Source organism: Hakea prostrata, chromosome 3 (genome assembly GCF_041222555.1).
Source record: "Hakea prostrata isolate BN-2017 chromosome 3, UWA_Hpros_2, whole genome shotgun sequence".
In the NCBI taxonomy this organism is placed as follows: Eukaryota; Viridiplantae; Streptophyta; class Magnoliopsida; order Proteales; family Proteaceae; genus Hakea; species Hakea prostrata.
The window spans coordinates 39,695,962-39,717,151 of record NC_142602.1 but is presented as its reverse complement, the minus strand read 5'-3'; the positions used below and the strand labels follow the sequence as shown (position 1 = coordinate 39,717,151).

At 38.4% G+C, this 21,190-nt stretch overlaps 1 protein-coding gene and 1 non-coding gene across 4 annotated transcripts in view; both read left to right on the top strand.

The window, feature by feature from the left end:
• Positions 1–21,190, top strand: part of LOC149022213 (Transducin/WD40 repeat-like superfamily protein) — an 88,704-nt gene that overhangs the window by 29,983 nt on the left and 37,531 nt on the right. For 2 of the 3 annotated variants that reach the window (XM_089150384.1, XM_089150385.1), the window contains exons 6-13: positions 3,250–3,336; positions 3,458–3,561; positions 3,797–3,956; positions 4,043–4,145; positions 4,233–4,452; positions 13,507–13,565; positions 13,982–14,106; positions 14,296–14,759. In XM_089150384.1, coding sequence (XP_089006510.1) covers positions 3,250–3,336; positions 3,458–3,561; positions 3,797–3,956; positions 4,043–4,145; positions 4,233–4,452; positions 13,507–13,565; positions 13,982–14,106; positions 14,296–14,759 — 1,322 coding nt within the window. The remainder of the gene's footprint in view (positions 1–3,249; positions 3,337–3,457; positions 3,562–3,796; positions 3,957–4,042; positions 4,146–4,232; positions 4,453–13,506; positions 13,566–13,981; positions 14,107–14,295; positions 14,760–21,190) is intronic. The other variant, XM_089150386.1, reaches the window with a different exon arrangement.
• On the top strand, positions 10,946–11,052 carry LOC149022214 (small nucleolar RNA R71). Its single transcript, XR_016172619.1, has one exon. It is a non-coding gene; the product is annotated as a small nucleolar RNA R71 (small nucleolar RNA).

Here is a 21,190-nt window from a genome sequence, read left to right as displayed (position 1 = left end):
ATAAATTAGTTTGCTCCCCCACTCTCATTGAAGGAATAATCATAGAGGGAACCCTAAATCTTGGAAGGAAATTTAAATCTGTAATAGAGAAATCTGAAAGGTAACAAACAAGAAAATATTATTCACAACTTCATTTTTTAATTTATGCAGCCGAGAAGCAAAAGAATAGAACTAAGATTTGCAGAAAACTTCTTGGGCCTGTATGTCAGGTTGACCCCAACCGTGAAAGCAGGTTACTAAAATCCAACTGTAAGCCAAACCGGGTGTACAAATGGTTTTTGTGTTACCCAGATTGGCATGTTTGGTTTGATATGTCTTGTCATTTTTGACCATTCATCTTTTTATAGATGTACAGTTGTCGTAAATACAGAGTTAACATAAAGACAGGTTATTGATCGGTGCTCTTCTGGGCTAAAAAGTAACCCTATCTCCATATATGTATTTTTATAGAAGAAGAAAGGAACTTGATTCTAACCAATTCTAGGGTTAGGGTTTGTTGAAATAATTCCCTAGAATTTTGTGTTTGCCCATAATCAATACTCTTGAGAACCATCAAAGTAATTATCAGATCCGGATGGGATGGATAATTTTGTTAAATATGGGTTGGATTGTTTTGAATTGTTGATGTGGAAAAGAAGATAAACCTTGGGTTCTAAATGGGTAAGGTTTAGGGTAAAATTCAGTTTAACAAAGCCAAATGGGTTGGTATGGGAATGGTTAGGGTTTTAACATATCCTTATTGGTTGATCTTGAGATACCCAAAATCACACAAGGGTTGAAAGAAATAGTATTGGAAGGTTTAGGGAACTATCTCTAATGGAAGGAAAAGGTTTTGGGTTAGTTCTTGGGTAGTCTTGATTTCTCTCTTTCTTTCTTCTTTCTTTTTTCATTTCTTTTCTGATTTGCAGATCTGCTGGAAGAATTAGAAAGAAGGGGCCGAAAGTGAGAAAGAGGAAGGGAAGGATGCCACAAGATGTAGAAGGGGCTGGGGAGGGTGCTGTAGGGTTATAGAGGGGTGGGGGATTAGTTTTAGGGATGCCACAGGGTAGGGGAGGACTTCTTGGTGGCGGCAATGGGTGGGGGAGGATCTCTGGTGACTGCTGTGGTGGGAGATCCTAGGCTGCTGTACTTACTTGTACATGCTGCTGGAGTTGTTAATTATTGCTGGAATTTGAAGAAGCTTTCTGGAATTGATGAAGAAGACTTTCTACAACATGGCCTTCCCATGAAAGCCATGACTCGTATTTCCCTCAAGATTCTTAGTTTTCTAATCCAATTCAACCTAAATTTACAATGAGAGGAGTAGGCAATTTATAGAGTTACACAAGGAGGGAAAGACTCAAGGAAATAAACATTGACTCAGTTGGGGTTTCCTTTATAAACTAGGATCCCCCTTTGACTCAGTTGAGGTTTCCTTTATAAACTAGAACCCCCCCTTACAATTAAGTAAATAGCAACAACACAAATTAAGGAACTTAACTTGCAATAAGAGACCTAATTATCACCAAGGTGCCATCTTTCCGATCCTATCCAGTTCATATATTATGGAAAGACCATATGATGTAGTTGCCTAAGCTTGCCTGGACTTACATGCTGCTTTAGATCCCCAAATCAAGGACTGGTCCAAAATTGCTTTTCTGGTCTGGCAAGGGTGGGTGGTATACTAAGGATGGAAATTTTTTGTTTTACTTAATTTGACAAGGGGATAGATTATGTAGGAACTTTATAGGTAGTTTTTGTTTCCTATGATATGGTTTATTATGGTTGATTTCCTCTTTGATGTTTCGATTCTTGGTAGGTTTATATTTTCAGGAATGAGTCTTTTCTATCTACTCAAATAAATTATAGTATAATTTACAATTGAAGTTTTGAAGCTAGAGCTGTGTTTGATTTTATGAGTAAGGCAATTGTTTTGAGCGTTTGAACTTGACTTCTCCCCTTACAACCATAGAAAAAATTTCGGTGAAAATTGTCGAAATTTCGACTGAAATGCCTGCATTTTTGAAAACCAAAATTAAATTCCAATTATTTCGGAAAAGTTATAGGTTTCGACCGAAATTTTGGAGAATTCAACCATTTTGGAGGTTTCGATCAAAATTTCGACCATCTTGATCGAAATTTCAAGCATTTCGACATTCAAATTTGTTTTTCCTCAGTTTTTGTTGATTTCTATCCCATTTTCACTTAATTTCCACGTCTCTTTTGCCTTCAAGCACCTCTTTCGCTCATCTTTTGCCTTCAAACACCTCCTAAGCAACAACTACTGCAAAGGAAACTCCGGCCCATACCTAACAGTTCCAAACTCCACTTTTTTTATGTTTGTTTTGTTCATGCCTTAAATGATCTTGTATTGACTTGAAATTGATATATGTTTAGCCTAGGACTATGATCTTTGATTGTGTTTTGTTAAACTTATTTTTTTATTATTTGCTACCATTTTTTTCATTTTATGATTTTAATAATTATTTTCTAAATTAAAAAATACATATGTATATGGGCTTCAACTTAATGTATGTGAGACACCATCACTTGATCTAGTTGTTCATTTTATTTTGTTGATTTGTTCATGTATGCTGATGCTTCCATGCTTGTATGCAATACAATTTGTACTTGTCGGAACCAGTCATTTGTTAGTATACTTGAATGGTAAATTTTCATTGTTTTTTTGTGGCAAAATACTAGTTCCATTGTATTTATTATGCTTTAAATAAGTAGTAGCCAAGAAATCAGATGAAATGGACGTCATATAAGGCCTGAAACCTAGGGTCGAAATTTAAAAAAAAAAAAATCATATGTTTCAACTGAAATTTCGGTCGAAACCTAAAGATTTTGGCCTTTTCTTGGGTCAAAATCCTGATTTCGATCAAAATTTGTTCTTTGCTTACAGTCTGATTCTTCCCAGCTTCCCCTCTTCTGCTACGAGCCTCCATGTTTCCACCGCCATACATGTGGAGTCCAAGTCATATAGCTATTTATATATCTATGACTAGGATCAGGCCCTCATGTAGATGTCTATGATTAGACTGTATTAAGAGTTTCTGCAATCGGGCTATTTGAATCAGTAGTAAAGTTTACATGCTTCTTTTGAAAAGTTTTATGCTGTGCTCCTGTTTTCACAGATGATTTTCGTTGAGACAGTTTCTGTCAAAGTGTTCATTGATGGATACCTCACATCTTTCATGGTCCTACAGTGCAGTGCTGACTTAACAGTGACTAGTCATCTTACGGTCTTACCTAATATTTCAACAGGTTATGGACATTTCCAATATGCTATGTAATTATCTTCAAGGTATCAGTTTTGGGGAGTTTGATATACCTTCAACAAAGTCTTCTCATGTGGGTTCTTTTCCTATCTATAAATTATATTTTCATTCTTATTAGTATTTTTTAATATTGAAATTGGAATATCTTTAAGTTATTGCCAGTTAACCTATTATTTTGGGTCTTATTGCTGTAGGAACAGCTAGTTAAAAATTGTAAAGATGGTGAAAGTGGCAATGATTTGGAGAGATCTGTTTTGAGTAGGGGGCAGAGGCACAGAACAATAGACAGTGGAAAAATGTAAACCATTTTAACTGTAGATATTTTGCTGCCATTTAATCTGAATTTACTTTCTTTATGTTTATTTTTTCTCTGTTGGTTTGACTCCTATTTCGTTGACAACTTCTGAAGGGAGCTTGCATTATTTTATATGATTTATTGATCTGTTTGTTGGCCTCCATAACTGAACCTATTCTGTAGGTTACTTGTTCATTTTTAATTAAATCATAACTTAGGCTCCACAAACATGCTGCAGCACAGATGGAACAGGTTGTCTTGGCAGCCAATTGTCTTTACATGTAGAAAGTCAGACCAAAAATGGTAGTTGTATTCCAGAAAATGAAAAGCCTGTTACTATATGCACAGAATTGGTCACACTTCCATGCTCAGTGTTCAAGAAGGGTTCGTTAGTACAGGTTTGAAATGCTTCCTGTTCTAAGAATTAGAAATTCTGCTGCATTCGTTTTTCTGCTTCTTATATCCGTTAGTGCTGTGTATCCAGGTTCATAAGGAGGACGGATCACACCTTGTCTGGGTGAGTGGCAAAATAAAATCAATGGATGGTGAGAAAGCTCTTGTTTGCTTCCCAGAAGCTATTCTAAATGGTAGTCACAATGCCCTTTTCGTATTTGCTTTGGTTACCATGATTGATGGGATTTATTATGCTTATGTTCTCTTCTTATATTTTTCAGGAAATCGAGAAGAATGGGTTGAACTTAACATTGACTCTGATAAAATGGATGATTCAAGTCTCCTTAATGGTACTATGGTTGGTCAGATTAATCTGCCCCCCAAAATTCGTCCTTCCATTGATGTTGGTCATCTTCCAGAACAAATTTTGCTGGCTGAATGTGATGGACTAGAGGATGTTCTTTATGCTGACCAAGCAGTGGAAGCTTGGATAAATAATCGGTAATCTCAATTATTTCTGGTTGTATAACATAGTTATATTCCTAAACTGTTTTGGGTAATTAGTTTTACTATTGGAACCTGGGCTGTTATCTGTTGAATTGTCTGAGAACTTTTGACTTGTGTCAGCGAACACACTCAGTCATTATTTATAATAATAGGTGAGGACAAAAAGAAATCAAATTCAGCCCCCAAGAATGCCTTTAGAACTGAAATCTCTGCTGTATTGCTGCCTATAATAACGGTGTCATCCACATACACCACCAACCTTGTAATATGAGTATCCATCTTCTTGATGAATAGGGTATAATCTGCATTGCTGTGTTTATACCCGGTAGATACCATAGCTTTATGAAAACTTCCAAGCCATGCTCTTGGGGATTGCTTCAACCCATAAAGAGCACGTTTGAATTTCCATGTCTTTCCATGAGTTTTAGTAGTAGTATACTGTGGTGGAACATCCCTATACACTTCCTCTTGAATATCCTCATGAAGGAAGACATTTTTGACATCAAGTTTTTGAAGATCCCATCCTTGATTTACTGCACATGAAAGCACCACTTATGTTGTATTCATTTTAGCAACTGGAGCAATGGTCTCTTGGTAATCAATTCCATAGGTCTGTGTAAATCATTTGGCTGCCGTTCTAGTATTTATCCACAATACCATTTGCCTTGTTTTGAATAAGAAACACCCACTTGCAACCAATAGTCCTCTTCTCTATAGGTAAGCTAACCAAATCCCACATTTTCCCCCCCAAGGCTTTCATCTTTTCATTCTCAGCTTCTTTCTAGTGAGGATGAGCTAGTGCTTCCTAGTTCCTAGTAGGTGTTGGCAATAGAAGTAGAGGACAGAGTAGAAACAAAACTTTGAAAGGTTGGGGATAGGGATTAGTATGTTGTAAAATTAGAAATAGGGTGCTTAGTACATGCTCGCAAGGTTGTCATGGCGGCAAGGCAACCAAAGCGGCTGGGGCTCCACCTAGGCGATTAGGTGACAAAGCGGTGCCTAGGCGGCAATAAGGTGACCAAGGCGGTTAGGTCAAAAGTTTTCAATACAACTACTTTTAATCTACTTTTTAATACAACTACTTTCTATAATAAGTTAAACAAACATTCAATAGTCATATGCATTAAGAAAAAAAAAAAAGCATTCAAGAATCATAATTATGAAAAATTATCCAAAAAAAGAACACAAACATAAGTTCATCTTATCAAGCATCATAACAATAACTATGTACTAACAAAGCCAACACGATAAATTAATAGATCTCCATATTCCAATTTCCAAGTCATAGTCCATTTAATGATTCATTGGTTCTCAATGTTGAGTATGGCGTATGCTTCACTTTGGGCCTCGGAGTTCCTTTGCAATTTGGGCCTCAATTTCAAATTGACTAAGTTATTAAATTTATATATGACTTTGTAGAATAAATTTTGATTTAAAAAAAAATTAAGAAAAAAATATCATGTACGATATGTCAAAAAAGTGATTGCTTTAGCATATAGGCGGCAATAAGGTGTACAAGGCAACAAAGCGGTAGCGCTTAGGCGAAAAAGCGGAAAAAAATAGCATGCCAATTAAGTGGTTCAAAACAAGGCAGTTGAAAAACTGCTTGGCTGCCTAGGTAGACGCTTTGACAACACTGTATGCTTGTGGTTACCTTCTTAGTGCAATTGGTAAGTATAATGATGGATCAGAAGGAATTGAGACAACATACTATGATTAGTATTTCCAGGACTAGGAAATGGAGCTTCCAATTCGCAAGGAATGGTAGAAGCACTTCTTGGGCATCTTTTCTTTGGGAAGCTTTCAAAAGAGATTGCAATGTGAGTGGTTGCTCCCCTTGCATATCACTCTCCCCATGCACACTACTATCCTTAGCCATTGGTCGTTGTTCCTGTCCAGTTATTGCATCCTTCAAGTGAGTATCTCTCCAGTTCGAGTTTTGGTTCACCAGCCACCGAAACACCCGAAATTCAGCGATAGTTCGCCGAATTTCAGCAAACTTGCTTACCGTGGGTGTGAATTTTGCCCTTGGCTGAAACCCTAAGTGGGGCCCACAAGATGACTCTAAGAAGCCTCCCTAGTCTGGCCAAACCCTCTAGGAGGGGTATTTTGAACATGTATCTTCTATATCTGACCAAGTTAATAGTTGATAAGGGTAGCAACGTGAATGTGTTGTCTGTAGGGTTTGTAAAAAGGGCTAATCTTAAGATTGAGAAACAACCCCAACCCCATCAAGTATCCCCGCTCAGTGATGACCAGCTAGAAGTTAAATTGAGATTCCTAGTACCCATCAGTCTTCATTCCTTTTCAGAAGATATCTAGTATAGATGTGGTTCCGATGTGGTCGTCTGATGTTATTCTAGGGAGACCATGGTTGTATGATAATGATGTAACCATCATTGCTAGGGAAAATACCAGTAAATTTATTCATAAGAGTCAGAAATTGTCCTCTTCCCCCAAAATCTTCTTGAAGAGGTTAAGAAGCAGGCCTGATATCGAAGGATTTCCAGTACCCAACCACAGCACTTGGTGATTCCACCCAAAGAATCTGAAGGAGCCAACCAAGAAAGCCACCAGAGCTTAATGGATGAACTCTCTCCACCAAACCAGAAGCTCTGTCCAGAGTTAGTGCCAGAAAAGACTGACAAAGACAATGAGGCTAAACTAGAGGACCACGGGTTGACTCAAGCCTGATCGTGTCGCTAACCAATCAAAAATAAAATCCTATACTAATCTAGCAAGCAGAAAGTACGGGGTCGAACTATGGGGAACTAAAAGGCTAAGTCACTAAGATTGAATTCAACAAAACTAAATTTAAACTAAATCTACTAATTAATGCAAAAACGTTAACTATGAATACGTGAAGATCTTTGGGATTTCGAATCCCCAATGCTTTTCCCTAACCGATATAACTCTACACTTCAAAGTAAATTATTCCTAGGTATGCCCTATCTTCGCAAGACTATCGTCCTTCGCGGAAGCTTGGCACGCTTAGTTCGCTGAGCTATAAAACATCTTTGGCCAAACTCAAACACAATCAACTAGAAGAGATAGAACAATCAAATTAATGAAATAAGCATGGTTCATCTACATCCCAAAGAAAAGGAACTAGCTACTCATTATCACAAAGTTCATAAGAAAAATAAATATGAAACATAGGAGGAGAGAGAGAGCGAGAGATGTGGTCTTCTTCTTCAGCAATGAGAGAGATGAGAGCCGCATTCGCCATCTCCCTTTCTTCTCTGTGGCTGGCTTCTCTTTTATGTCTCCCGCACACAATGAATCCCCTCTCTTTACCCGTCGATTTGACCTTTATTCTTTCGGAATTTGGGAAAACTCAAAACTGGAAAGTTGTAGATATTTTCAATATCGTTCCATAGCATCTTGAATCATCGAAATCCAAGCTCATACGAGAGAGATATGCCCAAAATACTGAAGGTAGGTCTGTTTACCCGATTTTCAGATTTATTACCAATTTGGTTCCTTAGACCTCCACCTATTTCCAATTTGGCTAAGATCTCACTTTTCATGATTTCTTGAGCAGCAAGATTGAATGCCATGATTTAAAATCCACCAATATCTAAAATATTTGCCAACTTTACTCCATGTTATCTCTAATAACCAAAATCACCTTATTCCTGAAAAATACACAAAAATACTCAATTAGCTCTCTTTAATTAAATAAGTATGGGGAATTAAATCAAATAAATAATGTTAAATGCATGCTTATCAAATACCCCCACACTTGAGTGTTTGCTAGTCCTCGAGCAAAACAAAACAATAAAAGTAATACAGAAAATAAAGAAAGAAAAACCTAACTCACTTTCGTAGGAATCACGGTTGCACTTAGCATGTGCAACAAGCCTTTAAACCCCTAGGTTACCCTAGTGGACGAGTTGTGTCTCGTGAGTGTTTGCAGAGAATATACACACAAAATTCTTAAGTGCTCTTCTAATTATTCTGGCAGTAGTAAGAGTAGAAAGATAGATTCCAAGACAAAGACGCTCCACTAAAGATTAAAGGGAATATAGGCACCCCCACACTTAAGCTCTTACACCCTCTCTTGAGTCTAGCTCTAGGCAAACAATTCAATCGAGAAGTCTCTTCTTATCTTCAGTCTACCAGTTCACCCTTCAGATAAGACTAAACTAGGTACCAAATAATACCAAGAACTCAAGATCTAAGCAATATTGACCTTCTTAGACATTTCACCTTTATAAGCACATTAATTCACTTCTTTCTTTAATGGTCACAGTTCTAGTCCGTGCAATGTCTTGCCTCTTAAGCTTTCTAGATGGCCTATGTAACGAGTGTTGGGTCAGCCGCTCTCAAGCCAGATGGCCTTATGGGACTAGGTGTAGAATACCCCTCGAACTTACTTACTCAAGCCAACTAGGCTACAGGCCAAGACTGGACCAAAGATACCCCAACTGTTTGACGCGAGGCACGATGTTGGTGACACTGAGACCCGGTTACTAAGAAGGAGGTCTAACCTTTAAACTTCAGCATTTTTTTTTTCTTTTTCTTTTTTCACATTATACTTCAAATCACTTCACATTTAAATAGTCTAAAATCGGTCTTAACTTGTCACCATAAGCACAAGGCAATACAAGATAACTAGATGGTCAAACTTTTTGGACTAACTGGAATTCCTATTTTCCGATTCAACCTCGATCTCAAAACGTAAAACCCATTACTATTCTCTCAAGAGGGTGTTCATTACATCAGATGGGATTTCTAAAACACTTAAAACTCTCATTTTGTATCTAAGCAAGGAATTAAAACATTTATCTTACCAAAGCCAGAAAAAATTGGGCACTTTTTATCTTTGTGACAATGCTCTACCAACTATCAACAAGTCTTACTCGAGTTGACACCCCCCCACACTTAAATTATGCAATGACCTCAGTGCATGCAAGATATATAAAAAAAAAATGATAGAAGCAAATAGAGGAAAGAGTTTACCCGATGTTTGAAATCATGATAAAGCACGCAACAGTAAAACCTAACAACAAACAAAGAAAAGAGAAGAAAAAAAAAAAAACAAGAAATAACATCTATACAAATGGGTTGCCTCCCATAAAGCGCTAAGTTTAGTGTCTTCAGCCAGACTCAGTGAGATGCAGCCAATGGAGGTGGAAGCTCAAATCTAAATGTGAATGGTGACTGCTTCAAAGAAGTGGAAGAGTCCAACAATGTGTTGACTTCCTCAATATTTAGGTTAGATTCCCCAAATGGCAAGTAATGTTGTAGGGGATCATCAATAAGATTGTTTAGAATATAATCAACCACTACCTCATCAATAAAGTTAATCGCAAAGCACTCTTCATCTCTATTTGGGCTTAAAGATACATTCTTTATAGAATCTGGAATTGAGGACTCAAGAGCTTTAGGGAAGGGGGCTTTGGGAGTGTAAGATTTAGGAATAGGACCCTCTACAATCGGAATGTGCAACCCCTTACAAGGAAATTGATGGGGAATACTCACAGGTGGTGTTTCTTTACTAGGCTTGTGTGCATCATTGCCAGTCTCATGGGTCAAATCAACCTCTTCTCGACTCTTAAGATCAATGGGCAATGGCTTAGGAGTAGGCAAAGGTGCATAATATTCCTTCCCACTGCATATCACAACAGAGATTGCTTGGACTTGTTCTTTCCTAAACCCAATTGGATGATTAGGGTTACCTATTGGTTGACTAGGTAATTGGCCAACCTCCCTCCTACTGATGGCATCAACTAGTTGACCAAGTTGGGTTTCCAATTTGTTAATGGATTGAGAATGAGAATGTAACGATTGAGTGTTTTGCTCTAGTCCACTAAGCGCCTTTAGTACCTTATCCTCAAATGATGAATTATGTGAGGGTTGTGGAGATGATGGTAGCTCATTCCTATGGGCATTTTGTTGCATATTAAATGGAGGTGGCCTATAAGGTATTTGATTAGAGGGATTGGGCATTGAGTTTCGCCATGAAAAATTGGGGTGGTTTCGCCATCCTGGGTTGTAGGCATTGGAATATGGATCATTACCCAATTTAGAGACTCCTTGTGCCAAATGTGCATGCTCCTTAACAAACTCAGGGTATTGTGTAGCCAAATAGCACTCACTGACACGATGGGATATGCTGGAACATAAATCACATGCTTCAATCGGATTAGGTGGAGAGGAACTTGTAGGAAGTGGAGATGTGGTTTGTTGTCCTAATGACAAGAGATAATCCAATTTCTTAGATAGCAAGTCAACCTTAGCACTCATCTCAACGGTAGGATTGATCTCATAGAAACTGCTCCTCTTTGGTTGCCCAATGGATGGAATCTCAGTCCTAGTTGCTGAAGCATGGTGTTGGGAGTTTTCACTAAGCGTCTCAAAAAGTTCCCATGCCTCATTCTCATTCTTGTGCATGAAAGTCCCACCACAAGAAGAATCAACCATTTGCCTATATCGGTCTCTAAGGCCATCATAAAAGCATTGAACCAATTGCCATTTAGGAATAGCATGGTGGGGGCACTTTCTAAGTAATTCTTTTAGTCTTTCCCAAGCCTCATGAAATTGTTCTCCTTCTTGTTGGGAGAAACTCGTTATCGCTCTCCTAATGCTATTGGTACGGCCAATGGGGAAGAACTTTTTAAGGAACTCCTGTTGCATTTCTGCCCAAGTAGAAATTTTAACATTGTCAAAAAATTGAAGCCAATGCTTAGCTTTATCTTTAAGGGAGAATGGGAAAAGAAGTAACCTTAAAGCATCAACTGAGAGGTTTTGAATTTTAACCGTGGAAGACACCTCTAAAAACTCATCTAAGTGCTTATAAGGCTCTTCATTGGCATGTCCATAAAAAATGGTAGCATTTGAATCACACTAGATTTGATCTCATATTGAGCCGCCTCTATGTTAGGCAACTTAATACAAGAAACCGGAGTATATATCGTAGGAATGAAATGCTCACTCAAGGGCCTCATTGGATGCTCATAGTTTGCCATGGTTCTTTGCCTTCTAAGGTTGGCCAAAGTCTCTTCTAACTCTAAGTCAAGTGGAGTCAATTCAGGGTTTAAGGACCGACGACCATGCATACACACGAAGAAGAAGAAGAAGAAAAAAGAAGCTAAATAAGAAAAATTCAAAGAAAATAACTATAGCAAAAGGGAGAGTTTATGACGTACCTGAAGCGCAATCCACGTGATCTTTTGAACAAAAGTTACACATGTGGGATCTGAGGGATGGGGATTTTTAAAAATTAACCTAAACAACCCAATCTAATGCAAATATTACAATTAAAAAGTCCTAAATACAATTATATCTAAGAAAGAAAAGATAACAACCTAAACTAATTATCGAATCGCTACTCTTGCAGTTACCTACAAAACAAAAGAAAAAGAGATTAGTTAAATAAGCAAAGAAAAATAAAAAATAAAAAACACTAAAATTACTCTAAAAATTATGCCTAATTGACAAAAATCAATCCTAGCAATCGTGCTTTGGTTCCCCGGCAACGGCGCCAAAATTTGATCGTGTCGTTAACCAATCAAAAATAAAATCCTATACTAATCTAGCAAGCAGAAAGTACGGGGTCGAACCATGGGGAACTAAAAGGCTAAGTCACTAAGATTGAATTCAACAAAACTAAATTTAAACTAAATCTACTAATTAATTCAAAAACGTTAACTATGAATACGTGAAGATCTTTGGGATTTCGAATCCCCAATGCTTTTCCCTAACCGATATAACTCTACACTTCAAAGTAAATTAGGGATGGTCTTCCTAGGTATGCCCTATCTTCGCAAGACTATCGTTCTTCGCGGAAGCTTGGCACGCTTAGTTCGCTGAGCTATAAAACATCTTTGGCCAAACTCAAACACAATCAACTAGAAGAGATAGAACAATCAAATTAATGAAATAAGCATGATTCATCTACATCCCAAAGAAAAGGAACTAGCTACTCATTATCACAAAGTTCATAAGAAAAATAAAGATGAAACATAGGAGGGAGAGAGAGAGAGAGAGAGAGAGAGAGAGAGAGAGAGAGAGAGAGAGAGAGAGAGAGATGTGGTCTTCTTCTTCAGCAATGAGAGAGATGAGAGCCACATTCGCCGTCTCCCTTTCTTCTTTGTGGCTGGCTTCTCTTTTATGTCTCCCGCACACAATGAATCCCCTCTCTTTACCCGTCGATTTGACCTTTATTCTTTCGGAATTTGGGAAAACTCAAAACTGGAAAGTTGTAGATATTTTCAATATCGTTCCATAGCATCTTGAATCATCGAAATCCAAGCTCATACGAGAGAGATATGCCCAAAATACTGAAGGTAGGTCTGTTTACCTGATTTTCAGATTTATTACCAATTTGGTTCCTTAGACCTCCACCTATTTCCAATTTGGCTAAGATCTCACTTTTCATGATTTCTTGAGCAGCAAGATTGAATGCCATGATTTAAAATCCACCAATATCTAAAATATTTGCCAACTTTACTCCATATTATCTCTAATAACCAAAATCACCTTATTCCTGAAAAATGCACAAAAATACTCAATTAGCTCTCTTTAATTAAATCAGTATGGGGAATTAAATCAAATAAATAATGGTAAATGCATGCTTATCAAAGCCCTTGATGACAAGTTCATGACAGCCAAAGAAGGTGCCACAAAAGATTAAAGGGACGAGATTGAAGCAACATAACCATCAGGAGATGTGCCTGAAGAAGACTTTCAAGTTCACCATTCACTTCTTGTAACTTAGTTATTTGCTCTTGGTGTACGAATAGCAAACCCAATGGGATATTTTGACATAGTCCGTGTAACTTCTACTTTTGACATTCCACTGTACATTGGAGTGGGAAAGCTGGATTAAAGTTGTGATACTGTGATATGATATGAAACCGCTGGAACCACGTGGGGAGATGCCCTTGCAGCCTATGCTATTCAATCTTCCTAGTTGGTTTGTTTCATTTTTCGATTACTGCTCAATCACTACTTGCTTTTTCAATTTTCTTTTTCCACATCCATTTTTTTTGTTATTTTAATATATGGGGTTCATTTTTAAGGATATTTTTGCATTTGCAGATGGGTTGAAGGCTTGTTAGTGGATTTGAAAGACAACAGCCTCCGGGTGAGACTTATTGGTATGTAAAATTTGAACTTGAATGGGTAATATCACATTAATATGTCATCCATTTTTTGTCCATAGACTTACTCTTAAAATTAATGGAAAATCCATCTAGATTTAATATTCAATCTGTTTTACTTTGAATTTCCATGTTCTGCTAGCCCTGGAGCTTGCAATATTCTGCCCATATCCAGTTACTTGTTTCATCTGTAGATTTTATGATTCTTGTCCTGCTTACATCTCTTATTTTTATTTCAGTCAGCATTTGTTGGTTGTATCTTTGCTGGTTTCAAATGAGTAAATCTCTAGCATTTTGAAGTGTTCTTTTGTTTTTAATATACATTTGTCACCTCTTCTTCTGGATTTGTTTATTGAATTTTGGCACATTGCACATATCTTATTTTATACTGCTGGACTACTACTGAATCACAGGTGATAGTGACACAATCATATTAGATGCTACTAGTGTTAGGCTGGCCCCAGTCTGGAATCCGGCACTTAAATCATGGCATGTAACTGTCGTAAGGATTCAGCCAGTTGATATGCAATTGCCTGAGGTACGTGTTCCTAGGTTGGCACATTATCTTTTCTTCTCTGGTTGCATAACTATACTGAATATCCAAATCTTTTGAAGCAATTAAGAATTTACCTGTGGTTGAGGCTTGAAGGTCCATTAAAATATTTTTTATATTTTCTTCAATTTTTCCCATCCTTTGTTGTAATTTTTCTTGTGTATTTTCCTTTAGGCAAGTCAGTTAAGTGTTCAGAATCTTAGAAAAAAGAGTGCATGTCAAACTCTTCGGACACGTGTATCTAAAAGGAAAGCTAACAAGGAGATGGGAGAAAAGGGTACTCTCCCACTAATAACTGCTGGACAATATGCTTCTCGCAATGCAATGTTATCATCACTTGTTGTAGCCTGGTCCCCAGTGTTGCATGCATCCTCCAAAATTGGTGTACATCCTCCACATAGTTCATCCTCTGACTTTGCAGTGCTGGCAATTGGAGGGAAGTCTGGTAAAGTTTCTTTGTGGAGAATCCATGAGCCACAGGTCTACTCTGTTGAGCATGGAAGGTTTGCTCTTGGTGTGGTGCTAAGTGGACTCATTCAGGCTCATACTTCATGGGTCACGGCAATTAGCTGGGGAAAGTGTGCCAAGGATGCTTCGAATTATGGGGTTCTTTTGGTTACTGGCAGTTCTGATGGGAGGTGAGTTATGTAATTCCAAGGATTACATTTGGGTTTGTTTCCTTAATTCTGCTTGGAAAATGAAAGTTTTCTTTTATTATCTTTTAGTAACTCATTTTTATGTGAGTTGAATCTTTTGATGGGACACGAAGGAATGTATCTTTCCTTCTATGCTCCTAATGTATATATTGTGACTGTTGTTAGAAAACAAGTTTTATACAGTCAAAACAGTAGCTGAACTCGAAAAGGAGGAGAAGAAGAAAGAGAAGAGAGGTGAAGAACCAGCAGCAATGACCTGCGACTCTAGCTAAAGAATGTGGAACCACATGCTGTATCTATTTATAGCTTTCGAGAGAAAACAAAATTGTCCTCTAGAAAAGGAAATAAAAAAAATACAACTTAAGGGCAGAGCTTACTAATTTTGTAACTCCTAAAATCTGTCCAAAATAGAGAGTTCTGAAAATAGTAACTAGCAGAAAAAGAGAAAGTATTCACTCTAACTCTCCTAAACCTTGTGTACCAAGATTCCTTCACCAACAATAGAAAGTCAGCACCAAAATAGAAAATAATGAAAAAGGCAACTACTGCCAAGGCTTGCGCACCAAGGCAGCAGCCTTGGAGTCTCTCCGCAACTCTCCACACTCCCTTTCAAGCTGGAGCATACAAGTCTCCTATGCCCAGCTTGCAACAGATAGACTAAAAACTAGGTCTGAATAGAGCTTTAGTGAACAAATCAGTTAGCTGATCAGTAGAGCTCACAAAAGGAGTCTCGATCAAGGAAGAAATTTTGGTCGAAATTTCCATTTCGACCAAAACTGGACATTTTTTATCTGACTCTTGGAAACTCAATTTCGAGCCTCATATGCACTCAAATTGATTTGGATTCTTGCATACTACCTATTTCAAGCATAATAAACACTATAGAACTACTAGTTTACTAAAAAAACTACTGAAAATGTAACATCCAACTTTCCAAGTATATAGTACATCAGAGAAGAAGCGAGAATGTTATTAATTACCTGTCTATTGGCTCTATTCTATTCATCTCCCTCTTCCGTCTGCACCCCATACAAATGACAATACAAGTCCCATGATGTTCGACCCATATGGTTTTGGACGTAGTCAACAATTGCATCTTTGTACGTGGCCTCATCCACATGCATAAGATTTCCTGACGGTGGGAAGTTATGAATCTCCAAACAAGGAACTGGTGGTGGTGGGCCTTGTGGCTGTGGAATAGAGTGGAAAATCTGCTCAACAAATGAAAGAGCACCCTGGCTCTCAAGAGAAGGATAAGGTCCATAATGATAAGGTCCCGGTGGCTGACTCGATTGGTGACCAGTGGGAGGAACACCATAAGCTCCATAGGCTGCTCCATAACCATAAGGCTCCACTAGTGGCTGACTAGCCTGACCCGAATCTTGATAACCAGGAGGGACAGTGACACTATATGGTCCATAACCATAAGTCGACTCAGTAGAACCAATACTCTCCACAGCAGTATCATATGAGGACTCTGCAGGCCTATGCCATCCGGATCCTCTGGAGGTGTAGGAGTCTCTAGCATCATCAATGCTCTCAATCTTATAGATCCCACCAAGCTCTCGGCATCGGGTGGATGGTAGGACCCATATGATGGCGTGTCCTCTGTGCTATAGCCGTGCTGTCTCCCCTTCCCCTTCCTTGAATATGTAGAGGAAACATTTTGGCTTCGAGATGCAGTTCCAATATGGTCTGAATTCTGTGTCGTATGGGTGAACTGACTCTTGCTCGTGAATCTCGGTGATCTTCCTCCCCACCCTTGACTCTCACGTAGTGGTGGTGGTGGTCTGTCTTTAGGATCAGCTGAATCCTGATCACGAGGTCCAACACCCTCCTCATCCCCTCCATTATCATTGCCATCGTCATCATCACCACCATCTTCGTCATCGTTGGAGGCCTAAGTCACCTCATCCTCAGTGTCGGACCAGACAATCAAATCCTCATTCTGGGTGGATGCACTAGGGTGAGGCACGAAGGGACGGGCACGCTCTGCATGTGCATTCCCCTCCCTCGCCATGAAGTCCTTTACATCAGCCCCCATCTCTTCTGCAATCTGTCTACTGGGATGACCTCCCTCCTCATCCAGCAATGGCTCTCCACTGTCCCTGATCCAGTCAACTACTGGGTTATCATCATCATCCATCTCGAATATATCGGCCAACTCGATATTGGTACTCTTTCTGTCCATCCCTTATCTAATATGATCCTCTCTCAGTCTCATATTATAGTGTAGGTAAACAAGGTCCTCTAGACGCTTCACACCCAATCGGTTGCGCCTCTTCGAGTGAATGAGGTTGAAGGTGCTCCAATTTCGCTCACAACCAATGGCAGAACATGTTTGGGAGAGCACTTTGCTTGCAATCCTACTCAAGTGGTGTGAATCACGTTCAAATTGCAACCACCACTCAACTGTAACAAACATAGACTCCAAGTCATTTTAATACTTAAATAACTAAATTAAAGATAGAACATAATAATTAAATGTATAATGAAATAAATGAATGAACTTACCCGCAGAGGCGGATTCTCGTCCCGATATGGCCACAGAATGACCGAAGCTCCAAGTGGCATCCCTAAATGCCTTTATCTAAATATATAAAGAGAAAAAACAATAACTAGTTACTAGTTACCACTTACTACTTACTATGTTAATGACTTAATATAAAACTATGAATTGTGAATATCAAATTATTCAAATCACTATCTCACCTCCATAAGGATGATTACTTGTTTAGCTGGATCTAATTCCAATTTCTCCACTACAGTTTGGACGGCATCCATCAAATCTTGCCTCATCCTAAGATTGGCCTTGTAATGGTACTTGGGATTTAAATAGTATGTTGTGTAAGAAAAAATATGTCATAAAAGGGAATAGTTAATGCTTAATAGTGTGATAACATAATGAAAATTAAATTAAATATTAGACTTAACAACTCACTAGCCTTATGCAGTGGGTGCTGCAACATAGACTGCCATCTAATATCGATGATTTGGAGGACTTTCTTGTTGCCATGTGGGTGGACCAGAGCAACTTGCTGCTTCATCCTCTCTATTGCAGCAAATATGTGTGAAAGAGTAGGTTTTCTCTGCTGATCTACCATCCTTAATACATGCACCATAGGCTCAAGCATCTTCACCACTATCCTCACATTGTGCCAGAAAATCTCATCGAGTATGGTCAATTGTGCTCTGCTTCCTCCCATTGATGAAGAACCTTCCTAGTTAAATCACTCCGTTGATGCAAACATGCTCCTAAGGCCAGTCTTCCTACTCTCAAAGCTCTGCAGTGCTATCCAATTAGTAGCAAATCTGGTTATGCCTAGCCTCACTAACTCACCTTGACACTTGTCCCTCATCATCCTTAATGCATAGGTGTGGTTATATATGAAGGTGCTAACATGTCGGGCTTGCTCCACGGTCTTCTTCACAAGCTTGACCTTTCCGATGTCCTTCAACATTAAGTCAATGCAGTGAGCAGCACATGGAGTCCCAAAGAGCTTATATCTGTCCATCCATCAAGGCATCAATACAAAGTTAAAAAGTGTACATGTAAATATGTAATATAAATATATGTATTTACAAATGAAAATTAATAGTATATGTTTAGATACCTGGAGTTCTCTTGCATCTTCAACCCATCTTTCTTGTAGTTGGAGCCATTATCAATCACATTTTCCACTCCAACCTCCTTCACCACTTGCTTCAATAATTTGTAAATGTATTTTGCATCCTTCTTCTCACCGGATGCATCTATTGACTTGAGGAACACTGTCCTCCCATCACAATTCAACATGAAATTGATGATGGACTGTCTAGTGGGATTAGTCGAACCATCAGCCATCACAGTCACTCCATAATGATTCCACATGGGCTTTAATCCATTAATGTACTCATTTATGTCCTCTTTATACTTAGGCAAATAAACATTATGTATCTAATATGGACCACTTTTAGCCTTGCCTATCTCCTCAATCATATCTCTATAGTAGGGCCCCTGGGCTGTATGTGCTGGAATACTTTGGTAATAAGCCCATTTGGAGAAAGCCATCCCCACTTTTTCCTTCACACTCCCTTATAAGTGCTTCAACTTTCTCTGTTTATGCTCAGGAAATAGGGCCGGATCATTGCGAAGAATCTCAAGATCCGAATCTGTAGGATGTGCTGACGAAGCTCAACCCCTTGTAGGGGCCCGTGGGATAGGAGCCTCCTGCCTCACACTCTAAGACCTCCTCATAGGGACTTGGGAGCCACCTGTGCTTCCCATACCTACTCGCTCTCTAGATGACCCACAACCCAGACCCCTCTGTTGCCTCCTCATGTCATCAATCCTCTGTTGCTCCCTACTCATCATCATCGCCCCCTCAGGTGATCGGCCTTTGGATCAGGGTCACACTCTCCTGGCTCATCCATACCATAATCCTCAGGATCTGGAAGGTCATCTAAGCATGCATCCTTGAACTCATCCCTCTGTATTCTCTTCTCTTTCTTCTTTTGCTTTCCACCACTAATATATGAGGCCATTACCTTCTTGACCTCTGCGGGCACCTTTAGGTACCCTGTTACATCCTTGTTGCCACCAGATAGATGCACCTTCAATCTAGTGGCCCCACCTCCTCCTATTTGTTTCTTACAATAATTACACTCGCTCTTCCTTCTATCAGTTGTCAGTGGCCTCCCATGTTGCCAAGCTATGTCTAACATCTTTGAAAGAGAGTGCTTGATACAAGAAATACACACTAAGTATCTTGAAAAGCTCCACAATATGCTCAAAAAATGACATACATGCTTTTAATAATAACCTCCTATTTTTAAATATAAATTCAAAATAATTTAAAAATATATAAAATACGCACAAACTATCTAAAAATTATCCACAACATGCTCCAAAAATTGCATACATGCTTCCACTGATACTCTGTTATTTTTAAATTTAAAACAGAAATTGATTAGTTTTTTTTCAATATTTAAATATATATTAAATTAAGTAAAACTACATAATTAACAGAAAAAAATTAATTCAACACCATCACAGCAATATGGTTTCTCAACTCTCACATTTTTAGCAATATACATAATTTAGTAAATAATTTTGGTAACAAAAAAATAAAAAAATAGTAGGAAGAATAAAAAAATAATTTTGACACTACAAATTCATAGATCAACACTCTAAAGTAAACATACATAAATTTGGAAGCAATCTAAGATGATTTAAGGCACAAATGAAACAAAAATAAAAAAAATGAGGAAGTTGGTTGGTTACTCACCTTACAAGATTTGAGAAAATGCATAAATGGAGGAGCAAATCTAGTGTTTGAAGGAAATGAAGTTGTAGAAATTAGGTGTAAAGAGGGGTGAAAGCAATTGAAAAAAAATAAAAAACAGGTCGAAATCTCCAGGGTGATATCGCTCAGTAGTGTCGAAATGGCTCAATAGGTCGAAACTGGCTCGATTTTGGTCATTTTAAAAGTTGTGGAAGTATCGTTTCGGCTTGATATGGTATCGGGCCGAAATTTCGACTCGTATCGACCGAATATCGGTTGGCACGAAATGTGTCATATTCGGTCGATACGAAACTATATATGACACATTTCGTGCCTGTACCTATATTTCGTTTCGATTTGGAATTTTGCAGACATTTCGGTCAAAATTTTGACCATTTCAATTAATTTTTTTTCCATGGTCTTGATAATCATTTTTTTAACTGCATCATGCACAAAGTGATAGTGTACCTCTGTATATTTCGTCCTCTCATGAAAAACTAGGTTACTAGCAATGTAAGTAGGAACATGATTATCATAGAACATTTTTATAGGGATTGAGCTTGGAAATCCCATTTCCTCCAACATGGAATGAACCACATCAATTTGGAAGCTATATGGGCCATGGTCTTATACTCTGCTTCAACACTAGATTGGGCAACAAACTTCTTCTTACTCCTCCAAGTCACAAGATTTCCACCTAAAAAGGTACAATAACTTGTAGTAGATCGGCGATCAGCTGAGGATCCTACCCAGTCTGCATCAGAAAAGGCAACCAAATCCATACTCAGATTTGGTCTATAGATGAGCCCTTTTCCAGGTGCAGTCTTGAGATATTGAATTATTCCCGTTGCTGCATCCTGATGGGCCTGCCTAGGAGACTATATGAACCGACTCAACACACCAACATAACATAAAATATCAGGATGAGTAACTGTGAGATAAATAAGTTTTCCAATAAGACCCTTGTAACGATGGACATCATCCAATAAGTCGCCGTCATCCTGTCCTAACTTTAACTAAGAAGGATCCATGAGAATGCCACTAGGCTTAGAGGCAAGCATGTCAGTCTCTGTCAAAAGATCCATCACATACTTTCATTGTGACAAACTAACTCCTTATTTACCACGGATTACCTCAATCCCCAAGAAA